This window comes from Trichoplusia ni, chromosome 3 (genome assembly GCF_003590095.1).
Source record: "Trichoplusia ni isolate ovarian cell line Hi5 chromosome 3, tn1, whole genome shotgun sequence".
Classification (NCBI taxonomy): Eukaryota; Metazoa; Arthropoda; class Insecta; order Lepidoptera; family Noctuidae; genus Trichoplusia; species Trichoplusia ni.
In genome coordinates, this window is record NC_039480.1 from 4750235 (window position 1) to 4778132 (window position 27898).

Consider the following 27898-nt stretch of genomic DNA (forward strand, 5'->3'; position numbering starts at 1 on the left):
TGGGGGGGGTTTCAGTTATAAGTCTGACACTTCCTTCCGCTCAACCCAAATTGAGAAGAGTCATTTGAACACCTATCCTAAAAAAAGTTGTCCACCTCCCTCTTCACCGCTTTCTATTAACATAGAAAAATAGAGGCCTCAAAGTAAATCATTACACTTTTAAACTTTAATATTCTGACCTTTTCATAAGCATGGGAAACGTCAAGGACAAAGAGAGACAATAGTCACGCACACACACAAAAACATGACGTCAGATGACAGGCCCCCGCGCACACCTCAAAAACATTTTATAATGCAGCCGCTTTAGCGCTGTATTTGTGTAATGTCCGCTTTACTAATTAATACTAGCTGTCGCCCGTGAACCCGCCCGCTATAAATGGAAAATGATTCCACGGGAGCTTAAAATCTGGATGAAAAATATCCTATGTGTTATATAATATGTAATATCTTATGTGGTCGAGTGGCGTACGCACCGGTTTCAAGGTGTCGCTAGCTCTGAGGTCCCGGGTTCGATCCCCGGTCGGTTCAATGTAGAAATTCACATTTCTACATTGTCTCGGGTCTGGGTGTTTGTGGTACCTTCGTTGTAACTGAATTCCATAACACGAGTGCTTTAGCAACTTACTTTGGGTTCAGAACAATGTATGTGATGTTGTCCGCATTTATTTTTATTATTTCTGGTTATATAAGTAGTGTCTGTGTGTTGTATGTGTACCATGTTTCGTCTAAATCCGTTCAGTTGTTTTTACGTGAAAGAGGAACAAACAACTATACATACCGTACAAATTTTCGCATTTATAATATTAGTTGGACTGCAAGGGCAAGAAAACCAAGAGGTTGAGGTCACCACGCCAAACCTACTGGACGATGTGACGTGGGTTCGATGCCCGTAGGACAAGCGTTTCTGTGAACCACGAATGCTAGTCCTAAGTCTGGGTGTCTTTGCGCATATGACTTGAATGTTTGTGCAAAACAAGAATTAAATTCATTGTGCAAACTTTTGTAGGTGTATTCTGGACCCTTTTACATTGGCTTTACCGTCTCAACATCGGCCTAGCCTTTTCCCAACTATGTTGAGGTCGGCTACCAGTTTAACCGGTTTCAGCTAAGTACCAGTGTTTTACAAGGAGCGACTGCCTATTTGACCTCCTCAACCCAGTTACCTGGGCAACACGATACCCCTTGGTTAGACTGGTTGTCAGACTTTTCAAGCTTCTGACTACCTGTAACGACTGTCAAAGATGAAGGAATAACAGTCGGGACCCACAATATAACGTGCCTTCCGAAACACGGAGGAACTCGTTATGACAAAGATGGTCACCTATCTACGGACCAACCCGTCAAGCATAGCTTAATCTGAGATCGATTCACTTATACGGTTACAGCTTAGCCACGAGCTCTTCTGTGCCGTCTATTACCCTAATACAACTTTAATAATCGTTTCCTTAGTACCTTTCGATAAAATTTTCATTTTGAAAAATGAATAATTACCTAGTACCTACTACTTTTTTCTAATTATAAGATTTACCAGCCGAATAAACTACTGTTGCATTACTTCATGCTTTTGTGCTATTAAATACTGATAAAACTTATAACTCTCTTCAAAATCTTTTTTAAAACGTTCAGCGCTTAAAAAGCTTAACAAAAACTTAACCGGTTTCCAATGACGTCACAGTTTCCTCTCGACGGCGCGCGTCACTTCATTTGAAATTCCGAACTCCGCGCCGCGCCTGCGCCGTGCGTAGCAAATTGCCGCGAATGAGAAATAACCAATTTCTATACTTTTTATATTTGTTCAAGTGTAAAGTGTTTAATTAAATAAATTATATTTGTTTTTGTTAATTGTGGAAGTGTCTGTGTTGTTTGGATTTTCATTATGGGGGTAAATTTGTTTTTCTTATTCTAAAATAAGCTTCTTTTAGTAGTGTAACCGTTCTCCTTTCGTTTGCGCGAGTATTTTCACTGAGTCTGGCTAGATGTAGAAGGAATTGTTTATACAGCCAATCTTTGAAATAACATTTAAATGATTTTAGTGTAAAATAATATTGTTTAATAACTGTTCGTAGGAGTGTGTTCTAGTTTTATTAATGCGTTTATTTAGTTATGCGTGAAATCGTAATTGTTTTTCTTTGGAATCCGGAAGTTCTTTTTATTAAGACACGTTATATTTTATTTTTATTATTAGTATAACTTTAACTTAAGTATAGCTTTTTTTGTCCTCAAATCTATTAATTTTATTATAATCGAGTTTAATAATTATTTTGTTTGTAAATTGTAAAATATTTTTTAAGTGGTGCCTAAATGACTTCAACATTTTTTAAAGCCACTTTAAACTATCGCATAATATGTCTTAATAATAATTACCAACTTTTGCTCTCGAAACTTCAGCTATCCCGACACAAAAAAATATCAAAACCGGTTGAGCGGTTTATACAAAAGCTTACGACAGTCTATCAGACATAATTACTTTCGCATTTAAAATACAGGTATTATATACCTAGATGAAGTAAAGCTTGACATTTTGACCTGGTTAGACAGGCCGGATCATAAGCAGGCAAACATAGTTGCAAATTATGCATTTAATATACAAAACATGATGCAAAATCCGTTCATATTGGCAATGCCGCTTCTGAAAATATACGTCAATATAAAATACTAGCTGTTGCCCACGACTTCGTCCGCGTGGTTAGAAGATATAAGTTAGGAATTTTTTAACGGAAGCCCTCGAAGTTGAATATTTTTCCCCGTTTTTGCCACAGTTTCCATTGTATCTTCGCTCCTATTAGTCGCAGCGTGATGGTTTATAGCCTAAAGCCTTCTTCGATTAATAGTCTATTTAACACAGAAAGATTTTTTCAATTTGGACCTGTAGTTCCTGAGATTAGCGCGTTCAAACAAACAAACTCTTCAGCTTTATATATTAGTATAGAAGTATAGATATAGATATGGGAAAACACCTTGACCTGCCATCTTAAACATTCGAGTGTTTCTATAACCCGTGACGCAAAAAGAGAGGTGTTTAAGTTTGACGTGTCTGTCTGTCTGCGGCAACAGAATCCCGAAAGGATGAAGTGATTTTTATTTAGTTTAATTTGTATTAACCCTAGAAAGATAATCATATTGTGACGTACGTTAAAGATAATCATGCGTAAAATTGACGCATGTGTTTTATCGGTCTGTATATCGAGGTTTATTTATTAATTTGAATAGATATTAAGTTTTATTATATTTACACTTACATACTAATAATAAATTCAACAAACTATTTATTTATGTTTATTTATTTATTAAAAAAAAACAAAAACTCAAAATTTCTTCTATAAAGTAACAAAACTTTTAAACATTCTCTCTTTTACAAAAATAAACTTATTTTGTACTTTAAAAACAGTCATGTTGTATTATAAAATAAGTAATTAGCTTAACTTATACATAATAGAAACAAATTATACTTATTAGTCAGTCAGAAACAACTTTGGCACATATCAATATTATGCTCTCGACAAATAACTTTTTTGCATTTTTTGCACGATGCATTTGCCTTTCGCCTTATTTTAGAGGGGCAGTAAGTACAGTAAGTACGTTTTTTCGTTACTGGCTCTTCAGTACTGTCATCTGATGTACCAGGCACTTCATTTGGCAAAATATTAGAGATATTATCGCGCAAATATCTCTTCAAAGTAGGAGCTTCTAAACGCTTACGCATAAACGATGACGTCAGGCTCATGTAAAGGTTTCTCATAAATTTTTTGCGACTTTGAACCTTTTCTCCCTTGCTACTGACATTATGGCTGTATATAATAAAAGAATTTATGCAGGCAATGTTTATCATTCCGTACAATAATGCCATAGGCCACCTATTCGTCTTCCTACTGCAGGTCATCACAGAACACATTTGGTCTAGCGTGTCCACTCCGCCTTTAGTTTGATTATAATACATAACCATTTGCGGTTTACCGGTACTTTCGTTGATAGAAGCATCCTCATCACAAGATGATAATAAGTATACCATCTTAGCTGGCTTCGGTTTATATGAGACGAGAGTAAGGGGTCCGTCAAAACAAAACATCGATGTTCCCACTGGCCTGGAGCGACTGTTTTTCAGTACTTCCGGTATCTCGCGTTTGTTTGATCGCACGGTTCCCACAATGGTTAACTTATACGGTTCTTGTAGTAAGTTTTTTGCCAAAGGGATTGAGGTGAACCAATTGTCACACGTAATATTACGACAACTACCGTGCACAGGCTTTGATAACTCCTTCACGTAGTATTCACCGAGTGGTACTCCGTTGGTCTGTGTTCCTCTTCCCAAATAAGGCATTCCATTTATCATATACTTTGTACCACTGTCACACATCATGAGGATTTTTATTCCATACTTACTTGGCTTGTTTGGGATATACATCCTAAACGGACACCGTCCTCTAAAACCAAGTAACTGTTCATCTATGGTCAAATGAGCCCCTGGAGTGTAATTTTGTATGCACTGATGGATAAAGAGATCCCATATTTTTCTAACAGGAGTAAATACATCGTTTTCTCGAAGTGTGGGCCGTATACTTTTGTCATCCATTCTAAGACATCGTATCAAAAAATCAAAACGATCACGACTCATTACAGAGACGTACACCATTGACAAAGATCGATCAAAGAGGTCATCTGTGGACATGTGGTTATCTTTTCTCACTGCTGTCATTACCAGAATACCAAAGAAAGCATAGATTTCATCTTCATTCGTGTCACGAAATGTAGCACCTGTCATAGATTCCCGACGTTTCAATGATATCTCAGCATTTGTCCATTTTACAATTTCCGAAATTATCTCATCAGTAAAAAATAGTTTGAAGCATAAAAGTGGGTCATATATATTGCGGCACATACGCGTCGGACCTCTTTGAGATCTGACAATGTTCAGTGCAGAGACTCGGCTACGCCTCGTGGACTTTGAAGTTGACCAACAATGTTTATTCTTACCTCTAATAGTCCTCTGTGGCAAGGTCAAGATTTTGTTAGAAGCCAATGAAGAACCTGGTTGTTCAATAACATTTTGTTCGTCTAATATTTCACTACCGCTTGACGTTGGCTGCACTTCATGTACCTCATCTATAAACGCTTCTTCTGTATCGCTCTGGACGTCATCTTCACTTACGTGATCTGATATTTCACTGTCAGAATCCTCACCAACAAGCTCGTCATCGCTTTGCAGAAGAGCAGAGAGGATATGCTCATCGTCTAAAGAACTACCCATTTTATTATATATTAGTCACGATATCTATAACAAGAAAATATATATATAATAAGTTATCACGTAAGTAGAACATGAAATAACAATATAATTATCGTATGAGTTAAATCTTAAAAGTCACGTAAAAGATAATCATGCGTCATTTTGACTCACGCGGTCGTTATAGTTCAAAATCAGTGACACTTACCGCATTGACAAGCACGCCTCACGGGAGCTCCAAGCGGCGACTGAGATGTCCTAAACGCACAGCGACGGATTCGCGCTATTTAGAAAGAGAGAGCAATATTTCAAGAATGCATGCGTCAATTTTACGCAGACTATCTTTCTAGGGTTAAAAGTGAATTATATGCGAGTGTTCTTAGACATAATTTATAAAAATTGTTGAGCCGTTTAAAAGTTGTAGGGGATTAAATTGGGGAAAAATAACCGAATGTCTGCAAATATACTCGACACTCACTTTCTTGTTTGTGTGTTTGTTGTTCCGGTTGGATTTTTGCTCAATTTTGAGGCACTTCCCGATAAGCTAGCGGGCTGTAATTTTTAGGGTAGCTTCAAACCCGATGACGATGCAATTTAAAGCGGCTGCACCGATTTTGATACAATGTTAATGGAGTGAAATTTATAGTCGTGGTTTTTTAGATTTTTTAATCTATTAATTTAAGATCTTTCTTAAATGTTACTTCGCTTGAGAGAGGGTGCTAGTACTATTTTAAGTTACTTCTTTACGCATATCGAAGAATTACGCATAGACGATCAAAATTGGCTTCTTCTAATATATAAAATTCCCGTGTCACGATGTTAGTTACCGTACTCCTCCGAAACGGCTTAACCGATTTTTACCAATTTTTATTTGCGTATTCAGTAGGTCTGAGAATCGAACAACATCTATTTTTCATACCCCTAAAGGTTAAGGGTTGCTCACATTAAAAAAAAAATTTTTGGACGAAATTTTTGTTTTTATTTTTTTATAATGTGGCATTAAAAATACATACAACTAGAAATAATTTATTAGGCAAAACAACGTTTGCTGGGTCAGCTAGTTTTATTATATTTATAGATACTCTACCTATTCGATGCAACATGATTTATAGTGATACCGTTATGCGTTGTCTAGTCGTGGGCACTCGTGGGCAGGCGACCGTGCAGCAAACGGTACATGTCTACTGGACCATGCGTTCTGGACTGGTTTTATAATGAATTATGAACACTATTGTGATGGGTATAAAATAATTTTAATATCAGCCTAAATGCATAATGTTAACATATTTATCCCTTTACTATACATTTATGGGATAACTTCATTTCATCCTTGGTGACAATTTTAATTTTAAAGGTATGGAAACATAATTATTGATTAGAATTTAATAATTATTTTTCAATTTTATTTACAGCTATGACTAAAACATTTACAACCTAGGCATATGTACAATAAAAAAAAACAATCGTTAGTGATTTTATATCTTCCGGAGGCCATTCATAGAAAAAAATGCCTAATGTCTGTTACATGGACTGTCCAAGAAAGCTACTAAATTATTGTTACTGGCTAACAAAGGATTATCCCAAAGGGCAAGGTCTCCTCATGCTTATTGTCTCTCATAAGCAAAAAAAATATCTCAAAATACCTCTTACCTACAAGTAAAAATAAAAATAAAAAAGACTATTGTGCTGTTTTTAGGTAGGTATCACTAAAACATGCAATAAAACATTGGAATTTATTACCGACACACCTAAAACATCTAGAAGCTCGTACGCCACACTAAAGTAGAAAGTTAGGTAAAAACTAAAGAGGTATTAAGCTGTCTAGATTATAAACAAGTTTGTCTTCGAAACAGGGTGGAATCTTGCAATAGTGGGAGCGAGAGAGTGTTCTCTCCAGTGCCGGCGTAAGGGCCACTGACACCCCGGGCGAAAATATTGTCTCGCTCACTTGAGGCAATATCAAGTGTTAGTTATTTGCTGATCCCAAGTAAAATTATATTATGAATTTCATCTTTCCTTTAGCGTTACGTTTGGCGGTGGAAGTATTCTCCACCTCTAGCGTAGAGCACAGTTCTGAGGGTTTGCGCCAGGAGAGGCAAGAGACTCCAACTTCAGACCTTGGCGCCCCCCAGAATTTGTCGCCCTGGGCCATCGCCCCATCACGCCCCCCCCTAACGCCGGAACTGGTTCTATCCCACGTATAACGTCTCTTTTCCACTAATGCAAAAGTTTTCGTTTAGGAGAAAATGTTATCAAATGCCATAGGATTCTTCTGCATTGAATATTCGCAAGCGAGCCCTCGGCACCGGCAAAATCTTGGACTGTCACAATGAGTATTCGGAACTCTTTTTAGCAAGCAGCTCGTGGTTAAGCTAAAACTGCATAAGTTAATCGATCACAGGTTTGACGCGGATGGTTCTTAGATGGGTGACCATCTTTGTCAAAACCAGTTCCTCCGTGTTTCGGAAGGCACGTTAAATTGTGGGCCCGGCTGTTATTCATACATCCTTGACAGTCGTTACAGGTAGTCAGAAGCTAGTAAGTCAGAAAACCAGTCTAACTAAGGGGTATCGTGTTGCCTAGGTAACTGTGTTGAGGAGATCAGATAGGTAGTCGCTCCTTGTAAAACACTGGTACTTAGCTGAATCCGGTTAGACTGGAAGCCGACACCAACATAGTTGGGAAAAAGCTGATGATAATAAATAATAAATCCTAAATAGGAAAGCTTACATCTCAATTTAAAGTCGCAATATCATTTTCTGACACATCTATATTACTAATATATAAAGCTGAAGAGTTTGTTTGTTTGTTTGAACGCGCTAATCTCAGGAACTACTGGTCCAAATTGAAAAAATATTTTTGTGTTGAATAGACCATTCATCGAGGAAGGCTTTTGGCTATAAACCATCACGCTGCGACTAATAGGAGCGAAGATACAATTAAAAATGTGAAAAAAACAGGGCAATTATAAATCATAACTTATATCTTATACCCACGGGGACGAAGTCGCGGGCAACAGCTAGTACTAATATATAAAGCAGAAGAGTTTGTTTGTTTGTTTGAACGCGCTAATCTCAGGAACTACTGGTTCGAATTGAAAAATTCTTTTTGTTTTGAATAGACCTTTTATCAAGGAAGGCTATAGGCTATATAACATCACGCTGCGACTTAAAGGAGCGAAGATACAATGGAAAATGTGGCAAAAACGGGGAAAATTCTAACCACGCGGACGAAGTCGCGGTCAACAGCTAGTTTACATAATATACACCGTGATTTTTTAGTCGTCTTACAAAAGCAGCCCAGTGTATGTATCCAATGACTAGAACACGTTCATGATAAAAAAATAGGTTTCTATGAGATTTGGATAAATTTAAAATGCTATTTTTATTCAATATTATGATGCAATTCGTAGTTTTTTAGAAACACAGCTCTGTTGCGAGCGCTGTCCGAGCCTTGTAACAATGGTGAGGGGCGCAGGCGGCGGCGTTTTTATCATTTTTAAAAGTATTTTCAGATTCCTCTTGTTTAATTTTTCTTCGTACTTATTATCTTAGTGGATTATAAAAAAAAATCGCGCCTAGGGGTATTTTACGTCGGATACATGAACTGGGCTCCATTTGTAAGACGACTAAAAAATCACCGTGTATATGACATGCAGAGTTTCTTACACACGAATGCATATTATTAATGTTGATTTATGCTTCAATTGGCCACGTATCACCGCCTGCTGCTAATTAGTTTCGCTCCACATAGCATTACAATATTCTATTACAATGTTTTACTATTCAGCTGTAAAACATTGCATTCCATATATATCGCCTACCATATTATATATGGTTAAAATTGCACAGATAGGCGAGCAGTTGAGGTCACCAAGCTAAACCCACTGGGCGCGACGTGTCGCGGGTTAGATCCCCGCGTAGGACAAGCGTTTGTGTGATCCACGAATGCTAGTCCTGACTCTGGGTGGCTTGTGCATGTCACTTGAATGTTTGTGAAACACTCTGAGGTACAAGGATTAAATGCCTTACAGCGGAGGTCTATGCATGTGGTAGCTGGTCAAAATTTGTAAATACCGAGAATTAAAAAGTATTAAAAATAGACCTTTATAATTGCGAGATGAAGCCAGAATTTGTCAGCAATTGAATGTCAGAAAGAAAGAATTTTCATAGAAGAAATCACACTTAAATGCCACACTGACTGCGTTTTTATGTATGTGTGTCCACTTCACGCCAAAACAGCTGGACCGATTCCGATGTAATTTCATAGGGAGTTAGCAAACACCTTGGATTAACACACAAACTATTTTCATCCGAATGCGGATTGTGCGAAATGGATTATCCTCCTCTAACGCAGTTTTCGCAGCTACAACAGACATCTAGGCAAGCGAGCAATAGCTAGTCGATTCATAAAATCATATCTTTAAATATTCAGATCATATCTCGATGTTTTCCGCGTCTCTTTATTAAATGCCAGATTAAAAATAACTTTGAAAGGAGGTGTGGCATTGAAAACTCCTTGCTCTTTATATTCGTCAGTGGTCTTGACCTTTACGCTTTTAAACATAATTTAATATGTATATGATTTTACATAATGCGGTCTCAAGAAATGGTTTGGTATTGAGGCATATTATATAATAGCTGTGCCAGCGACTTCGTTTGCGTGAACAAATGACCATGGGCAGTATTCGTTTTGGAAAACAATTTATCTGCGTGGTTTGTAATTTAAACTTTTTTAATAAAGAATCGATTAATATGAGACAAAAATTATATGTTTAGTGCGCTTATGTCGTATTGAATCATCAAATGAAACCGCAATTGGTTCAGATAAGCCGTTGCTAAATTAATTGGAAATAAAAATTTTAGAAATCATCCCGTCTCTTACTTTGAAGTTAACCCGTGAACGAAGAGAGATACAAATAAAAATATTTAATTATATATCATTTGCTTCAGATAGGTAGTCGCTCTTTGTAAAACTAAAACTTAGCTGCATCCGGTCAGACTGGAAGCATACACCAACATAGCTGTTAAAATGCTAGGATACAACACAACATAACACTTAACACCAAATCTTTGGGCAGCCATATTCCATAAAAATCTTTCTTCTCCTTATAACGCAGACATTTTAAACAATTTGTAATTCAATATAACACTTATGTGACTTATGCACACCTCGTTAAACTCCCCAGACACATTTTTTGCCTCCCGATCCCGTTATGACACACCGAACACCACTTCGTCGCACGTAGCCCGGATCTGATTACCACATGTCAACGGAAGTCACGTCATAATAATTATGTAAACACACATTTGCATGAGCAAGGGAAGGAAATAGGAAGCCCTTTGTATCAACAAGCCTATTTTATTAGTTTTGATTGACGAATAACTGTTTTTGAGAGGTCACGACCGGAGTTTGACTAAGCCTTGATGAGAACTCTAAAAGTAAGGTGATGTAAATGTAGAATAAAATTAATAGATTAATAAAATCTATTACCCACGTTTTTAAATGTCACTCCATTCAAATTTTATCAAAATCGATGAAGCAGTTTTATAGTTGTAAATTGCATTGCCATCGGCTTTAAAAACCCCGAAAATGTCAGCCTGCTAGCTTATCGGGAAGTGCCTCAAAATTGAGTTGCAAAAATGTAAACGGAACGACAAACAAAAAAAACAAACAAGAAAGAGACTGCATAAAAACGTGTCAAAAATTAAATTTAAACGTATAACGAAGGTGTCTACTACCTACCTACTCGCACAAAAATTCTACTATTATACAAAACAAACTAAATCTTTGCATTCGTTCTAATTGCACATTTTTTTTCTGCAAATATCAATGTCGTGAGTTCGACTTGCACTTGACCGATTAATCAAATTATAATGTTTGACTTCATGGACCACATCTTATTCGAAACTCGACATTTCAATGAATTACTAAACGTCATTCACGTCATCATAAGAGCGTTTAAATTTATCAATTAAAAATCAATTCATACTTGGGCCGTGGGGGCCGAGTGCCAAAACGCTTTTTAAAGACCTAGCAAAGCGTCTCGTTGACACTTCTCGTGACCCAAAGGCTGGCTTTTACCTCGCTCAGAGGATTAGCATTGCCATTCAACGTGGCAATGCTGCCAGCCTTTTGGGCACACTCCCAGCCGGCGGCGATGCCGATGAATTTTTTGATGCTTTGATATAATTATTTTTTGTTTTTTAACTTGTAAATATTGATTCATACTTAATTCCTCTTACAAAATTATTACAATTAAAGAATTCTAAGGAATAATCCGAGTGACTTATTCCATGGCTGATAATAATAGAGGTACACCATGATAAATCAATTATTTATTCATCAAGTCATCATCGTGACACGGCATTCGATTGTTTACGTTTGAAAATTACAAGATACATCATACAATGATGTAAAACGAATGTACTGAGTCACGGCGGTCGAAATAAGAAGAGCTGTTTATATACTTGTGTAATTAGGAGCTCGTGGCTAAGCTATAACCGCATAAGTGAAACGATCACATGTTAAGCTATGCTTGACGCGGTTGGTCCGTAGATGGGTGACCATCTTTGTCATAACGAGTTTCGGAAGGCACGTTGAATTGTGGGTCCCGGCTGTTAGTCCTACATCTTTGACAGTCGTTGCAGGTAGTCAGAAGCTTGAAAAGTCTGACAACCAGTCTAACCAAGGAGTATCGTGTTGCGCAGGTGTCTGGGTTGAGGAGGTCAGATAGGCAGTCGCTCCTTATAAAACACTGGTACTTAGCTGAAACCGGTTAGACTGGAAGCCAACCCCAACATATTTGGGAAAAGGCTAGGCCGATGATGATGTAATTGCATACTACTACTATTACTAGTTGTTGCCCGCGACTTCGTCCGCGTGGTAAGTAGGAGGGCCGATCCGTACTAAATGTCCAATTATTGTGTTGACAAAATGCTTAGGAAATAATTTTAGTTAAAGACCAAGCTTTCAAGTTGGATCAAGCTACATACGGATTTAAATCGGGAAAGTAGTTTCATGCAACGCGGACAAATAACAAAGATCTTGCGATCATTTATTGAAAAAAAAAAAGAAATATTTTTCCCTAAAAAAATATGACGAATCTATACTTAATATATAAAGCTGAAGAGTTTGTTTGTTTGTTCGTTTGAATGCGCTAATCTCAGGAACTGCTGATCCAAATTGAAAAAATATTTTTGTGTTGAATAGACCATTCATCGAGGAAGGCTATAAACCATTCACGCTGCGACTAATAGGAGCGAAGATACAATGGAAAATGTGGAAAAAAAACAGGGTAGATATAAATCACTTATATCTTCTAACCCCGCGGACGAAGTCGCGGGCAAGAGCTAGTCTTAAATATTAATCGTACAGATAAACTTATAAATCAAAACAAATTGGCAACTAGGTACTTAAAATTGGTGAAAGCTTAAGAACGTTTTTCAATCTACATCCAAAAAGGGTCGAGGTTTTAAACTTCTCGGGTGTCTAACTCTGTATTAAGAGTTGATAGTCTTGCGCGGGATAGTGCCTGCTAACTGTTTCCTTGCTTCCAAACCGGTTCCATTTAATCTACAAACCGGTGTGGGCAGGAATGTGCTTTACTGTAACAGATTAAGCTGTTATAATAGTTACGTGAGATCACAGCATTTTGGAGAGAAACCATCATTTGTATTTTTGATTAGATAATTACACTAGATATGAACTGTCTAAGAAGGTTTTATCATTGTGTCGAGGGGAATTTCACAAACATTCAAGTCACACGCACAAAGACACCCAGACTCGGGACAAGCATTCGTCGATCACACAAACGCTTGTTTTACGCAGCGATCTAATCCGCGATCACCGGCCACTCGGCCATGCATTTAAACTGCGGACAACATCACATACATTGTTCTGAACCCAAAGTAAGTTGCTGAAGCACTTGTGTTATGGAATTCAGATACAACGAAGGTACCACAAACACCCAGACCCGAGACAATGTAGAAATGTGAATTTTTACATTGACCCGACCGGGGATCGAACCCGGTACCTCAGAGCTAGCGACACCTTGAAACCGGTGAATACCGATTACAAAAAAAGCTTTTTCCAATATAATAATTTTAATATCAGTACGGAATACCCACCACGGTCAATATAATGAATTCCAATTACTGGGATGGCAAAATGAATAGTTTCTTATTTAATCTAATTTCTATCAATTTATTGCCCATTGTAAATACGTCTTAGTCCTGTGTCGCAATGAGTATAGCTCATGATGGTAATTTGTCTATAGAACCTAATATACAAAAATTCTCGTGTAATTGAACTCCTCCGAAACGGCTCTACCGATTCTCATGAAATTTTGTCTGCATATTGGGTAAGTCTGAGAATCGGACAACACCCATTTTATTGTCCCATTGTTTCCATTTCTTACAGTCCTATTTGTAAAGCAAAACAACGTTTGCTGGGACAATAAGTAACCTAAATCCATGATATTACATATTAATACACTATAATTTACCATAAGAATAGAGTTTCTGTTGAATAAGCATTGTTTAATGCAGAACATTATTCTAGAAGATGTTCTACCTACTGAACTATTTCTGTTTATTATCTGATAATATTTAATGACTAGTTGTTGCCCGCGTTTTTGCTCGATTTTAGAAACTACTTTGGAAAATGCGTTATATTAGACGGGTGAATTTCAACAGGTCCAAAAAAATCTTCATTTCCGTGGATTTTTTATTCTTCAACTTTAGAACAATAAAAAATAGTGTTTTCTCAAGTTTTCGATCAGATATGCAGTTTTGCTTAATATCTAGCAGATAGCTTAAAAAACTAACGAGATATACAAGATTGAAAATTCCGTGCCACGGCGATGAAACATGCATGCACGGCAATGAAACAGGCGTCCATGGCAATGAAATGTTATTATAGTGTACAAGAATATTTAAATGATAAAGTTAATCATTAAAACAAAAATAAATACTATTAATTTATACGCAATAATAATAGAATATAATGTGTAAAAATCCAGTCACACATGATATTATTTTTATAATATAACTATAAATAGATACATTCCTGTCTAGTGGCGAAACAAACATAAGTCACGGAAATGAAACACGTGGCCACGGCAATGAAAGGAAACTGTTTTACAAGGCACGGCGATGATATTTTTTTCATTCCCGTGTATTTTTTTTCATTCCCATAGCAAATTTTGTCCACGGAAACCACGGAAATGAGAGCACGGCGATGAAAATCAAGGGGTATAATTCAATTTACTAAAAAACTGGTAATAATTCACAGTAATGAACACTTTACAAATAAGCTAAATATAAATGGCATTGTATTGAATGCTCAATCGAGATTAAAAACTTATTGAAATAGAAGTTAGACCTATCCACGGCGATGAAAGAAAAAATGTCCAGTACCAAAAAAATTGAATACTTTTAATTATAGCTCGAAAACGCAGGCACGTACACACGTCGTTCCTTGTCTAGCCTTTCGACGTTACTTATATGCAACGTTTAACGCAAAACGGGAGCGACGCAAAACGTTAGAATATGCAATATTCTCAAATATGTTTAGGACATGGCGATGAAAGGTAGTTCTGGGACAAATGGTTTTTTATTAACCATACGTTGTATTGTGTAAATATTTGAATAAATGTATTCCGAGTCAATACTCTAACTATTCACGAACCAAATAAAACTAAGTTTTAATATAAATAACGATACATTTTTGATCAATGATGACTTTAATACATCAAGGTGAGTCGTGGACAAACACGGCGATGAAAGATTATGTGGTTTAACTTTTTTTTTTGGAAAACCTATTAATTATATTAATAAAATATTTAGTGCTACAGATAGATTTTTATGTCATCTACCTAAAAAAAAATGTTAGAACATTATAGCAATGCTTTTTAGTACCGATTTCATCGATGCCACGCAATTTTTGGGTCCGGGAAATTCACCCAGACATGAAATTTGCTATATTGCGTAAATTTTGAAAGATAGATATTGCTTCTGCGGACTTTTTTTCATGTTTTTTAGAGAACGATTCCGTCATTTATGAATTTTTGACAAAATGATAATTTCTCACCGTTTTATAAAATTTCTCATTGATACTCTGATCAATTGATGAAAGCGTGATGATAGCATACATACTTTTTTAATATTTTGTATCCAAATGTCTCCCGATAGTTTCCTTCACCTTTTGCTAAGAATAATTAAGAAATAATACATCCTTGAAAAAAACACAATTTAAGTACTTTGCCTGTGCAGGGATTGAACTTGCATCTCGTGGATAAAAACCATCGCACCACGACAAGAATATTATAAACAGTTGGAGTTTTATAAATATTTTAAATAACTCTCAAAAACTAAGAATATTCTTTATCGCTCACACAATGTAAATTAATACACATTTTTCTACAATAATATTTATTTAAAACTAATTCATAACATTTGCTGTCACAAAGCGACTTAAATCATTTTTACTAAATTCAATATCCATTGCGTGTTAGACATTCTTGCTATACTTTACAAAGCGAGCAAAACAAGCGATGGAGTGTAAACAAATGTCAGATGTTTTTGACAGTTCTTTTGATATTATCTCTTGGTACAAGAAGGATATATTTTATTACAGTTTGAAGTTTAAAATGTAAAACATTACATTGGTTAGTATTTTTATTATCAGTTCTTATCGTGTGGTTAATGTACAACCTGGTGTCAGAGTTTAAACCGCCCGGCCCGTAGACCTCTGACGTGGCTTTTTGAGTACGGTTGGTATATTCATAAAATTGAAGGAAACATGTTCTTAAAACCAGTGCCGGCGTAAGGGCCACTGACACCCCGGGCGAAAACATTGTGGCGCCCACTTGAGGGAAGCAATATCAAGTGTTAGTTTTATGTTGATCCCAAGTAAAATTAAGTATATCAAGAATTTCATCTTTCCTTTAGCGTTACGTTTGGCGGTGGAAGTATTCCACCTCTAGCGTAGAGCACAGTTCTGAGGGTTTGCGCCAGGAGAGGCAAGAGACTCCAGCTTCAGACCTTGGCTCCCCCCAGAATTTGTCGCCTAACGCCGGCACTGCTTAAAACAGAAATAGTCTAGTGGTTCAAGTCACCATGCAAAAGCCACTTTGTGCGACATGTCGTGGGTTCAATCCTGAGGAGAAGAAGCGTTTGTGTGATCCATAAATGTATGTTTTGACGTTAGGTCTCTTTATGCATATGAAAAGGATTGAATTCCATAATGCCGTATCGGAGCTTCTCAAAAAAAACTGACACTACCCATTTCTTCCCCTGAGGGAGTGCGTGTCCATGAGGATGCCACCATCTTACAAAAAAAGGGCAACCTTCGGTTGCTAAAGTTTCCAATTCACCAAGAAGTCTTTATTCTTTTCAAACAGCTCTCAATACCGAAAGCAGTTCATTATGAGATGTCAAAACGATTTGACAGTTCTTCCTCAGTCATAATAAACTGCTAGAAATTTATATTGTAAAATGTTTTGTTTTGGCGAAAACTAGCCTAAATAAGTATGGATTTTGCTTTGAACTACTCAGTATCCAAGATATATCAAAACGTATGTATTGTAAATAAAATTATTATTTACAAGTTTTGATTAAAAAATATATGAAATCGCACACTGTTGACTGCCAACATCAACCATTTCAACCGCGGGTCTGCTGTACCCCAATTGTGCTATTTACAATAAATAAATGGCAATTGGATTAAATTGGAACTATTCGCATCATTCTAAGCATTTTTTTCAACAGACTGCAATGGAAATTCATTACGGTGCGGAACTCTTACGGTCAATACAATGAATTTCCAATTATTGTGTTGGCAAAATGCTTAAGAAAGTAAAAGTAAAAGTTTCAGATTTTATTCAATTGCCATTCATTCATCGGCTATTGTAAATAGCAGAATCGGAACCGTAGTAGACATTTCTTTAGAAATAAACAGCACTCTTGTACATCATAAGTATAATATGGTGTTTTTTTTAATAGCGACCCTTAATCGTGAGCTGACGCGGCGTTCACGAAAGTTACACATTTTAAAGTCATAGCTTACTTCATTTGTAGTCTCGTAAACTTTTATAATAATACCTAGTTTAACGAATTCAGTGAATTCGTACAGAATTTGCTGTAACAAATTTATACTCTAGTGTACACGCCTTAGCTAAATAAACCAGGGATTGGCTAAACATGAATAATTCTTAGTTATAAATAGATTTTAATACTTACTTTATAACGTAATGCTGAAAGTGTGTTAGCTCAGTGGCAACACTGGACTGTAACTTCAAGGTCTCGACTTCAATCCGAAGGAAAGCAGTTACTTATTGTATGTCGTGTTCGTTTTTAAAATGAATATCACAGCCTGCAAGTAGGCATATGAAAATGTATATTCGGACTGATTCTACAGGCGAAAGAGGGCAATTCAATTCGTGCATCGGCATTTTTTTGCAACAATAGGACAATAGCTTAAACAGTTAGGGTTGACTATGTTAAGTTTACTACCTAATAAAAACACCAATTCAAAACTATGTTTTCAAATAATTAATAGATATAAAACATCTAAAAACCCACGTTTTTTAATTAAAATTTTATCAAAATCAGTCCAGTTGTCCAGCCGAAACGACAAACAAGAAAGTGACATTAAACGTGGGAAAAATGAATTTTAGCTAGCAAGATCGTTTTGTCACATCATCACGTATTATATTTATTATCATATTTTTATCACGAATGACAGCGTGCTGCTGGGGAGTTTGTTGCGCCGTTTCTTCTCTCACAGCAAGAGCACTTAGAAAGCGGTGAAGGGCGAAACTGGGTGCTGTCCAATGTAACCAGACCTTCAAAGAGTGCTACTTAGTACTTAGCCCAATTTAAATAAATGAATTTTGATTTTGATCAGCCCCCGAACCTCCTGTAAAATGGCCTCTACATTTTCCAAACTAAAGCATAAAGGGTACATGTCTTTCGTTTACGGAACCAACATAACTTTTAGGGTTCCGTTCTCCAAATACTCACGGATAGCCCTGTGGTTGAGGTCACCAAGCTAAACCCACTGAGCGACGTGTGGTCTCAATCTCCGCGTAGGACAAGCATTTGTGTGATCCACGAATGCTTGTCCTGAGTCTGGGTGTCTTTGTGCATGTGACTTGAATGTTTGTGAAACCCCTGCGATATAAGGATTAGATTCCTTAGTGCGGGAGTCTTTTTTTTTACTTTTATTTACATTTTTTAATGATTTTTTTTTCTTTTGTAGGCCATGAATATTAGGCTCGCGTTTGCTATAATAGCGTCGAGTTGTTGGTCAGCATTTCAACATGGATATAACACTGGAGTTCTAAACGCACCACACGAGGTAAGGTTATCTATCCATACTAATATTATAAAGCTGAGGAGTTTGTTTGTTTGATTGTTTAGTTTGAACGCGCTAATCTCAGGAACTACTGGTTGACATTGCATTGAAAAATTATAATTTTGTGTTCAATAGACCATTCATGTCATCGAGGAAGGTTTTAGGCTATATAACATCACGCTGCAACTACTAGGAGCGAAGATACAATGTGGCAAAATATTCATCTTCGAGGGCTTCTGTCCAAAAAATTCCTAACTTATATCTTCTAACCACGCAGATGAAGTCGCGGGTAACAGCTAGTTATATAATGAAATACTAAAATATAAACTATCATGATATAAACTTTTTTGGGACCAAATGTCAGCTAACTGACGTTAAATGATAAAGAAATAAAAAAAAATGGTTCATCCTGTCCAAAGTTCTGAAGGAACAGACATACAAAAAATATATACGAATATTAAAAGCTTCCGCCTTTTTCAAGTCGGTTGAAAGTTACTATTTAAATTGTTATATTTGTCCGCAACATTCAGACAACGCCATCTAGTTTCAAACTAAGCAAAGTTTCTATTATGGGTACTAGACAACTGAAAAAATCTCACTCTACACACACTCACTATTAGCCAAAAGTCATGTTATTTTTTTTTATTATTTATTTATTTATTAAACTGTTTACCTTATACTTATTTGCTTTGTATAAACCCCACAAAACTGTTTGCACAGTCTGTCTGTGGGCGTAATGACTTAATCTTATTAACTAACAATTTTTAACAACATATATTTTTAAGATAATATAGTCAGACTTTATCCTTTGACAAACATGTAGGCAACGAAAGGTCGTTACTCACATGCTTGCCAAAAGGTCTTTAGAGTTCTGCAAAAAGCTTTTTTATTATTATTATTATGCCATCATGTGCCCAGCAATGTCACGTACCTATAGGTATGAGCTGCTATAATCACATATATATACATTCTACATTAAGAAACTCACAAGCACCAAATAATTTTCAGATTATTTAATGATGTAACGGTTTACTCCCTATTTATCGGGGTAGCACGACTCGCAATCCCGCCGCGTCTGCTCATCATAAGGACTCCGGTTGGGTCCGAAACTAGTCGGGCTACCCCGATAAATACGCGTGAGTAAACCGTTACATCATTTAATAATGAATCATTCTCACGATAGTTACTATCAAAATTTTCAGATTATTTGCGAATGGCTACAAAGGGATGCTCTGACCGGTACCAACACAACAGTACCGGCAGAAGATGACAAGAGAGTGAACACAGCCATGTCCGTTATCGTATCCATATATTGTGTTGGAGGTATGATAGGAGGTGTTTTCACTGGACTTGTAGCTGATCGGTGAGTCAAAATCGAAAAGTTTTTATTCCGAGTGGTTGAGGTCACCACGCCAAACCCACTGAGCGCGACCTGTTGATTCAGGCCTCGTATAGGACAAGCATTTGTGATCCACGAATGCTTGTTCTGAGCCTGGGTGTCTTTGTGCATGTGACTTGAATGTTTGTGAAATCCGCAAAACAAGGATTAAATTCTTAAGTGCGTTTTCCAGGGCCCCGATTCTGCTATTTACAATTGCCGATGAATTAATGGCAATTGGATTAGATTTGAAATTATTCCTATTCTCATAAGCAATTTGCCAACATAATCATTGGAAATTCATAGTATTTACAGTTAGTGTTTTGCCCCGTACTGAGTTTAGAATTATTATGTTACCAAAATGCTTCGAATAATACGACTTGTGCCAATTTAATCCAATTTCCATTCATTCATCGGCCATTGTAAATAGCAGAATTGGGGCCCATATACTTGAAAAAAGTTAAAGTATTGACAGGTGGGTGTGTCCCGGTACACGAAGGTCCTGTGCTACCCTGGGTTGTATATTATCAAAGATAAACATTCCCAAAAAGCCATGTTATTAGTTCTTTATGTTTTTTTTAAGGCTTTTATTAGATTCATCTGTATGTTCGTTTGAAATCGACTCCTTTGGCCTTGATTTTGTCCCACTTCGAACGGTCAGATTTTCATTTAAACAGTAGAGTCGAGAATATAACAATTACATTTTCTCTTTTTTCAGTTTTGGACGAAAAGGAGGTCTTTTACTGAACAATATATTTGTGTTCCTGGGGGCGGCGTGCGAGGGCGCGGCCAAATCGGCTAACTCGGCAGAACTTATCATGCTGGGACGGTGAGTTATACTAGTGATTCATGTAGGCCACCCAGGGCCCCGATTCTCCTATTTACAATGGCCGATGAATGAAGGGAAATTTGAAATTATTTAAAGCATTTCGCAAATTACATTTTTATAATTGGAAGTTAATTGTATTGACCTCGAGTGTACCGTTCCATGTTATTAAATACACTCACATTTTAATTTTTTTGTTTGTCGTTGAGGTTGGATTTTTGCAACTCAATTTTAAGGCGCTTCCCGATAGGCTAGCAGGCTCAAATTTTCAGGGAAGCTTCAGATCCGATGACAATGCATTTTGCAATTATAAAAACAGCTGGACCGATTTAAAAAAAACTGAATGTATAGTTTTTTAATCGCGTATTTTTCTATTTCCTCCTTCATTATAATCTGATTAATTTCATCACAGGTTCCAAGATAATTAATTGTTTCCCCTGTAACACATCCAACTTAAGTATTACGCTAGTTTCCATTGGTTTCATCGCAGATCCAATCCATCATCAATCCATCGCAGTTGCAATCACATGTGTGGCGGGCTAGTCCCATAAAAGAAACACTCGGGTATCTTACAAAGAAACATCGGTAACATGATTTCCTATTGTTCACAGGTTACTGATCGGAGTAAACAGTGGATTCAATGCCGGTTTAGCGCCATTATACGTATCAGAAATAGCTCCAGTGTCTATACGGGGCTCGGTGAGTTTGAAACATTTTTTAGTCGTACATTTTTACTGGCCTGTTGATTTAATATTCCATAACTTTTGACGCAACGCCATCTAGTGTCAAACGAAGTGGAATATTATGGAATAAAGAGAGTCAGGACCACTGGCTTTCACTGCTATACCGGAGGACGTGGGTTCGATTCCCACCCAAGGCAAATGTGTGTGTAATGAGCACGATATTTTTTGTGTCTGGGTGTATTGTCAATTTACTAATTGTTTGGATGTTTTTAGAAATATATAAGTATGTTTTTCAGTTTTCTAGTACTCATAATACAAGTTTGAGACTAGATAGCGCTGTATGAAAGTTGTGTAGGAGGCGCAGGTTCGATCCCAACCCAGGCAAAGTAGCAATGTGACTTTTTCAAACTATTCTACAAGAAAACAGGCTGCTATTATTATATTATTATTTTCTTCTCTTCCAGATAGGAACAGTCTACCAGCTAGTAATTTCAGTTACCATCCTCCTCTCGCAAGCGTTGGGCCTTGAATCGGCGCTAGGTAATGACAACGACTGGCCGTATCTCCTCGCGTTGACAGCCATACCGGCTGTACTGCAATGTCTGACCTTACCCTTCTGCCCAGAGTCTCCAAAGTACTTGTTACTCAAAAGAGGGAAAGATGAAAAAGCACAGAAAGGTGAGTTTTGAAAATTAAACTTTAAAATTTTGGTCCAACTAGTATTTTATAAACGCGAAATATGGATGTTTGGTCCTCGTTCATGAAAAAACCAATGAAAGGATTCATAGTAGGGCCAACCAGACGAGATAAAGAATGTAAACAAATTTTCAGGGGTTCATGACATTTTTATTTGAATAAACTATTATAATGTTCGATTCTTTTAAAAAATGAAGGAATGAAGTCGTTCACATCGTAGTTTACCAAATGTTGACAACTGCCGTACTGACTGCTTTCTAGTACCACGAAACACATAACGACAGCTGTCATCGACCAACTGACGCCATATATGCGCGTACAAGTGATAAGGACCGGGATGATAATCCCTCGCTATCGCAATGTAACTCAGTAACGGTCCGCTTGTTTACGTTTTTTATCTGGTCTCGTTGGCCTTACCTACTATATATTAAACTTGGTACACAGACAATTTATAATCAGAATTAACACATAGGATAGTTTCTACCCCGATTTTATGTTCCTGTAGGATCATTTTTGAAACGGGAGGGACCGCGGGGGAAAACTATTAGATCCTGAAATCATACTCGTAACTAATACATTATTTATCTGTCCAGCTTTGACATGGTTCCAACGAACGGACGCTGCTATCCTTGAGGAAATGGAAGAAATGCATCAGGTAAGTCTTTTGTATAAGGAGGAGTTAAATATAATGTTGGTTAAACCCCCTACAACACCATACAATACTTTATTGCAGGAGTCGTGTCTTTTAGATAAAAATCCCCATTTTTATGAAGTCAAAAATAAAATACCCCAAACAATGAGGGAAGTCTCATTACGGTTGTTTAAATTTTGACTGCACGTATAGCCGAGTGACTGACGTCACCACGCCAAACCCACACAAACGACCAATCGCGGATTCGATCCCCGCGTAGGACAAGCATTTGTGTGATCCACGAATGCTTGTTCTGAGTCTGGGTTTGTGCATGTAAGGAGCAAAAGGAAAGTGTTTCAGTTGTGTAAAATTTGCTAAAAGACTACCAATTTTTCATGAACTTTGTAAATTATCTCAAGAATACTTTAAATTTTCAGGAAGCAGAGAAGACCAAAGTCAGCAAAGTGGTGACGTTACGCCAGTTGATATTGAAGCAGCAGCTTCGTCAGCCGCTCATCATCGCTGTGATGGTGATGGCCGCGCAGCAGCTGTCGGGGATCAACGCTGTCATCTTCTACTCCACCGCTATCTTCCATAAGATACAGCTTAGCAGGGCACAGTCGCAGTACGCTACTCTCGGTGAGTCTACCTAGATCTGATGGGATCACGAATGGGAACGTCTATTCGCCGTTCCTCGCTCATATTATGAATGCAAATTAACAACAAAACAATCGCTCAGACACATTTAAACATATTTATATACACGGTGATTTTTTAGTCGTCTTACAAAAGCAGTCCAGTTCATATATCCAGAACACGTTCATGATAAAAAAATAGGTTTTTTATGAGATTTGTAACACCAAGTACTTACCATCTAACACCAAGTACTTACCATCTGACACCAAGTACTTACCATCTAACACCAAGTACTTACCATCTGACACCAAGTACTTACCATCTAACACCAAGTACTTACCATCTGACACCAAGTACTTACCATCTAACACCAAGTACTTACGATCTGACACCAAGTACTTGCCATCTGACACCAAGTACTTACCATCTAACACCAAGTACTTACCATCTAACACCAAGTACTTGCCATCTGACACCAAGTACTTACCATCTAACACCAAGTACTTGCCATCTGACACCAAGTACTTGCCATCTGACACCAAGTACTTACCATCTAACACCAAGTACACACTAAAATTTATTTTTTTTATTTTTTGGACGAAGTTGTTTGTTTTTATTTTATAATGTGGCATTAAAAATAAATACAACTAGAAAAAAAAAATTCGGCAAAACGTCGTTTGCTGGGTCAGCTAGTAAAATTATAAATTTTCTTTTTCATCTCCAAGCTATCGGCATCACAAACGTGGTGATGACTGGTGTCAGTCTCTTCCTGGTGGAGACTACTGGTCGCAAGACGCTCCTCACCGCGGGCTTCTTCGGCATGATGCTGTCGACCGTCTCCCTGTCCATCGCGATCAACTATGTGAGTATACCACCTCCTCTATGCTGTGGAGGGAAATTAAACATTTTTTCTTACTCCTTTTTACTATTTAAGGCATTTAAAAAAAAACGGATATTGACAACTGTCAGACAGATTAAAAAAAATCGAAATCGAAAACAATAAATTAGTGAGATATAATGATTTGAAATGTCGTGTAACGTCACTTACTAGTATGCTTTTTACTTGCAAGTGATGTTTTTAGCCCACACTTAAGTGCTTTTATCTTCCTTATTGTTTAGTGATGTGATAAAGAGAAAATATGTATTATTTTTTTTTTCAAATGTATCGGACGAACTAAACAGATTTATAATGATAGATTTAGGGCCGATTTTTCAATCGCCAGATAACTAATATTCGACGAATATGTTTGACGTTTTGACAGCTTTTGTATAGAAAATATGTCAAACGGCCATATTTATTCTTCAGATAAAAGTTATCTGACGATTGAAAAATCGGGGCTAAGTCAAATACCCTATTGTTTCCCCTGGGCCACACCCAGCATAAGTGTTTTGGTGGTTTTTCGAGCATCTCTTTAAAATAATTTAAGTCATCATTTCACATCATTAATCAATTTTCGTGTCGCGATTTCAATCCTTGCAAACGACAAACATTTGTGTGATCCACGAATTCTGAGTCTTTGTGTACCTATAGTTATAACTTGAATGTTTTTGAAACCTCCCGCGATTTCTTAGTGCTGAACTTATTTAAAAGAAACGTAGACATACTGTTAAACGGTTATTCCGTAATATTAGCACAGGTTAATATTAAAATAAAATATGTTTCTTTTGTCAACAGTCTCACGTCTCATGGGTCTCCTACCTGTGCATAGCGATCATCATTCTCTTCGTGGCTATGTTTGCTATCGGCCCGGGATCGATTCCCTGGTTCCTCGTCACTGGTGAGTCTTTTATCTTGTGTATTATAATGATATAGTAAAGGTCTCGGTTCGAGTGTTAATGAGGCTGGCACAGGACCTTAGATATTGACACGAGGAAGGGGAGGTCTATGCCCAGCTGTGGGCAAACGCTGTGGATGATGATTATTATATATCGAGTGGCCTTATAGGGCTGAGATTAGTGACACTGGCTGCTAAACCGGAGGTCGTGGGTTCGATTCCCAATTAAGATAAACATTTATCTGATGAAAAGATTTTAGGTCTGTGTCTGTGTGTAATTTTTAGATATTTCTTTAAATACACTACTTATTGTCTATAAATATGTATGTTTATCAGTTGTCTGTTTGAGTAAGTACAAGCTCTGTCTCGTTTGGTATTGAGGGCTGTGTGTAAGAGTGAAAGAGATATGAAATGTACTATTTGCATTGTTCTTTAATTTCCAGAATTGTTTAACCAAGCAGCGCGTCCTTCTGCAACTTCAGTGGCTGTCACAGTGAACTGGACGGCTAACTTTGTCGTGGGACTCAGTTTTCTGCCATTATCAGTAAGTTTAACAGAAATATAATATTTTTCATTCAAAATATTTTATACTTTTCTACTTCTAAATTATGTAGGATAAATTTGAACTTGCGTTCGTTGAACTCAGTAGCTTGGTTAAACAGGGCCCCAATTCTGTTATTTACAATGGCCGATGAATGAATTGTAATTGAATTAATTTGGCAGATTAATTATTCGACGCATTTTTCCAACACAATAATTGGAAATTCGTTGTATTGACCGTGAGTGTTCCGCCCCGTACTGAGTTTGCTCCATTCAATTATATATTGTCTATTCTTATATCAACTATATTTAAAAGCAGAATCGGGACCCTGATAGGTAAACCATTTTTAAATTTTCAGCAATAGCCCACAACACGTTTCAACGATAGATGTTTTTATTGTTACGTCCCAAAATTATTTTGATATGATGAGCTTCTCATTGCTTATGATTGTAGATCCTAGCTTACAGGACTTGCAATGTCAGGCTTTTGTGACAGTCTTGTTCTGAAGTTCCACTCCTTATCTTATACCTTTTAAATAATGTTCGTTTACCGTTTTCTTTTGTCCACAGTTAGTAATTGGCTCGAAGGTCTTCATAATATTCGCTGCAGTTCAAATTATTCTGATCTTGTTCATACATTTCAAAGTGCCTGAGACGAAGAACAAAACAGTTGAAGAAATCACGGCTATGTTCAGACAGAACATGTAGCTTAACCGACTGAGATATAGAGGGTTGTGTGTTTCGAATACCCAGGTATTATGTAAAAACTGACACTAGGCTTACTCCTGATTGAATTGAGATTAATAGAATTAAGATCAATTTGGTGCTTAGGAACTTGACACTAATTAGTGGCATGAGTTGAAACTATGCTCCTTTTATAGTAAATGACTACACGGCTAGCGGAGTGGTTGGTGGTTGGCCAAATCCACAAAAAGGAGACGTGTCGCGGCTTCGATTTCCACGTAGGACAAGCGTTTGTGTGATCCATGAATGCTTGTCCCGCGTCTGTGTGTGTTACTGCAAGTGACTTGAATTTTTGTGAATCCCTCCACGGCCCCCACAAGGATTTGTTTAAGTTAATGCGGTAGTCGTTTTCCTTAAAAAAAGAAAACACTACTCTTTCGATGGTCCTATTTAAGGATCAAATCTAGAATAAAATCTGAACCAAAACAGCTTCGGGAGTAAGCCTGCTGGTATTGTCATAAACTGGGAAAAATATTCAATACTTTTTTCGGGAAATGAAATAAGGTTCTTATAAAAAGAGTATAGTTAAAAAGTGTGTTTTACAATGTAATAACTGGCTTGTAATACAATCCGTTAGAGAAGCAATCACTGCCAATTTATTAACCATCGAGAGTATAGGTTAATGGCCCTGACTGGTATTCCACAGGTTGTGCACTCGATTCCCACCCAGGACAAGTGTTTGTGTGATGAGCACGATTATTTGTTCTGTGTTTGGATGTAATTTATCTATATTATGTGTGTATTTAGAAATATATAAGTATGTGTATCAGTTGTCTAGTACTCATAATACAAGCTTTGCTTAGTTTGAGACTAGATGGCGTTGTGTAAAACTTGAAAGTTGTGGAATGTTATATGATTATTATAGTACTAGACAATGTTACATCGCATAAGAATGTATAAGAAGCTTCAAATGTATAGGAATAACATAACTTTTCGAAATAAGACTTGAAACGATACAATGGACAAATTTGAACTATCGGTCATTGACCTCGATAGCCTAGTCGGTAAAGCGACTTCCGCGTATAGCCAGAAGTCGCAGCTGTAAGTCCTGACTAAAAAAAAAATATATTGTTGAAGTAAAACTTCTTTAGAGCCGCCATACACGGGCCGCCCGAGCTGTAGCGCAGTGATCAACATACACGGACACTGTTGCCCGCGACTTCGTCCCCGTGGGTAGAAGATATAAGTTATGATTTATATCTGTCCTGATTTTTTCACATTTTCCATTGTATCTTCGCTCCTATTAGTCGCAGCGTGATGGTTTATAGCCTAAAGCCTTCCTCGATGAATGGTCTATTCAACACAAAAATTTAATTTTTCAATTTGGACCAGTAGTTCTTCAGATTAGCGCTTTCAAAGAAACAAACAAACTCTTCAGCTTTATATATTAGTATAGATTTATACACGCC

General features: G+C 37.0%; 1 protein-coding gene across 1 annotated transcript; it reads left to right on the forward strand.

Moving 5' to 3' along the window:
* Nucleotides 1-1597: 1597 nt before the first annotated feature.
* LOC113508985 (solute carrier family 2, facilitated glucose transporter member 1-like) lies at nucleotides 1598-27220 on the forward strand. Its single transcript, XM_026892214.1, has 12 exons — nucleotides 1598-1882; nucleotides 18485-18583; nucleotides 19783-19943; nucleotides 20677-20787; nucleotides 21396-21483; nucleotides 21932-22145; nucleotides 22757-22818; nucleotides 23232-23433; nucleotides 24156-24292; nucleotides 25106-25208; nucleotides 25649-25749; nucleotides 26316-27220. The coding sequence occupies exons 1-12, from the start codon at nucleotides 1877-1879 to the stop codon at nucleotides 26451-26453; spliced, it is 1422 nt and encodes a 473-aa protein (XP_026748015.1). The 5' UTR covers nucleotides 1598-1876; the 3' UTR covers nucleotides 26454-27220.
* The last annotated feature ends 678 nt before the right edge of the window (nucleotides 27221-27898 follow it).

Bases quoted from the DNA above. Each gene is read 5' to 3' on its own strand.
- LOC113508985 (XM_026892214.1), top strand. The intron at 18,584-19,782 runs GTAAGGTTATCT...CAAAATTTTCAG, and splicing joins TTCTAAACGCACCACACGAG to ATTATTTGCGAATGGCTACA. The intron at 21,484-21,931 runs GTGAGTTTGAAA...CTTCTCTTCCAG, and splicing joins CAGTGTCTATACGGGGCTCG to ATAGGAACAGTCTACCAGCT.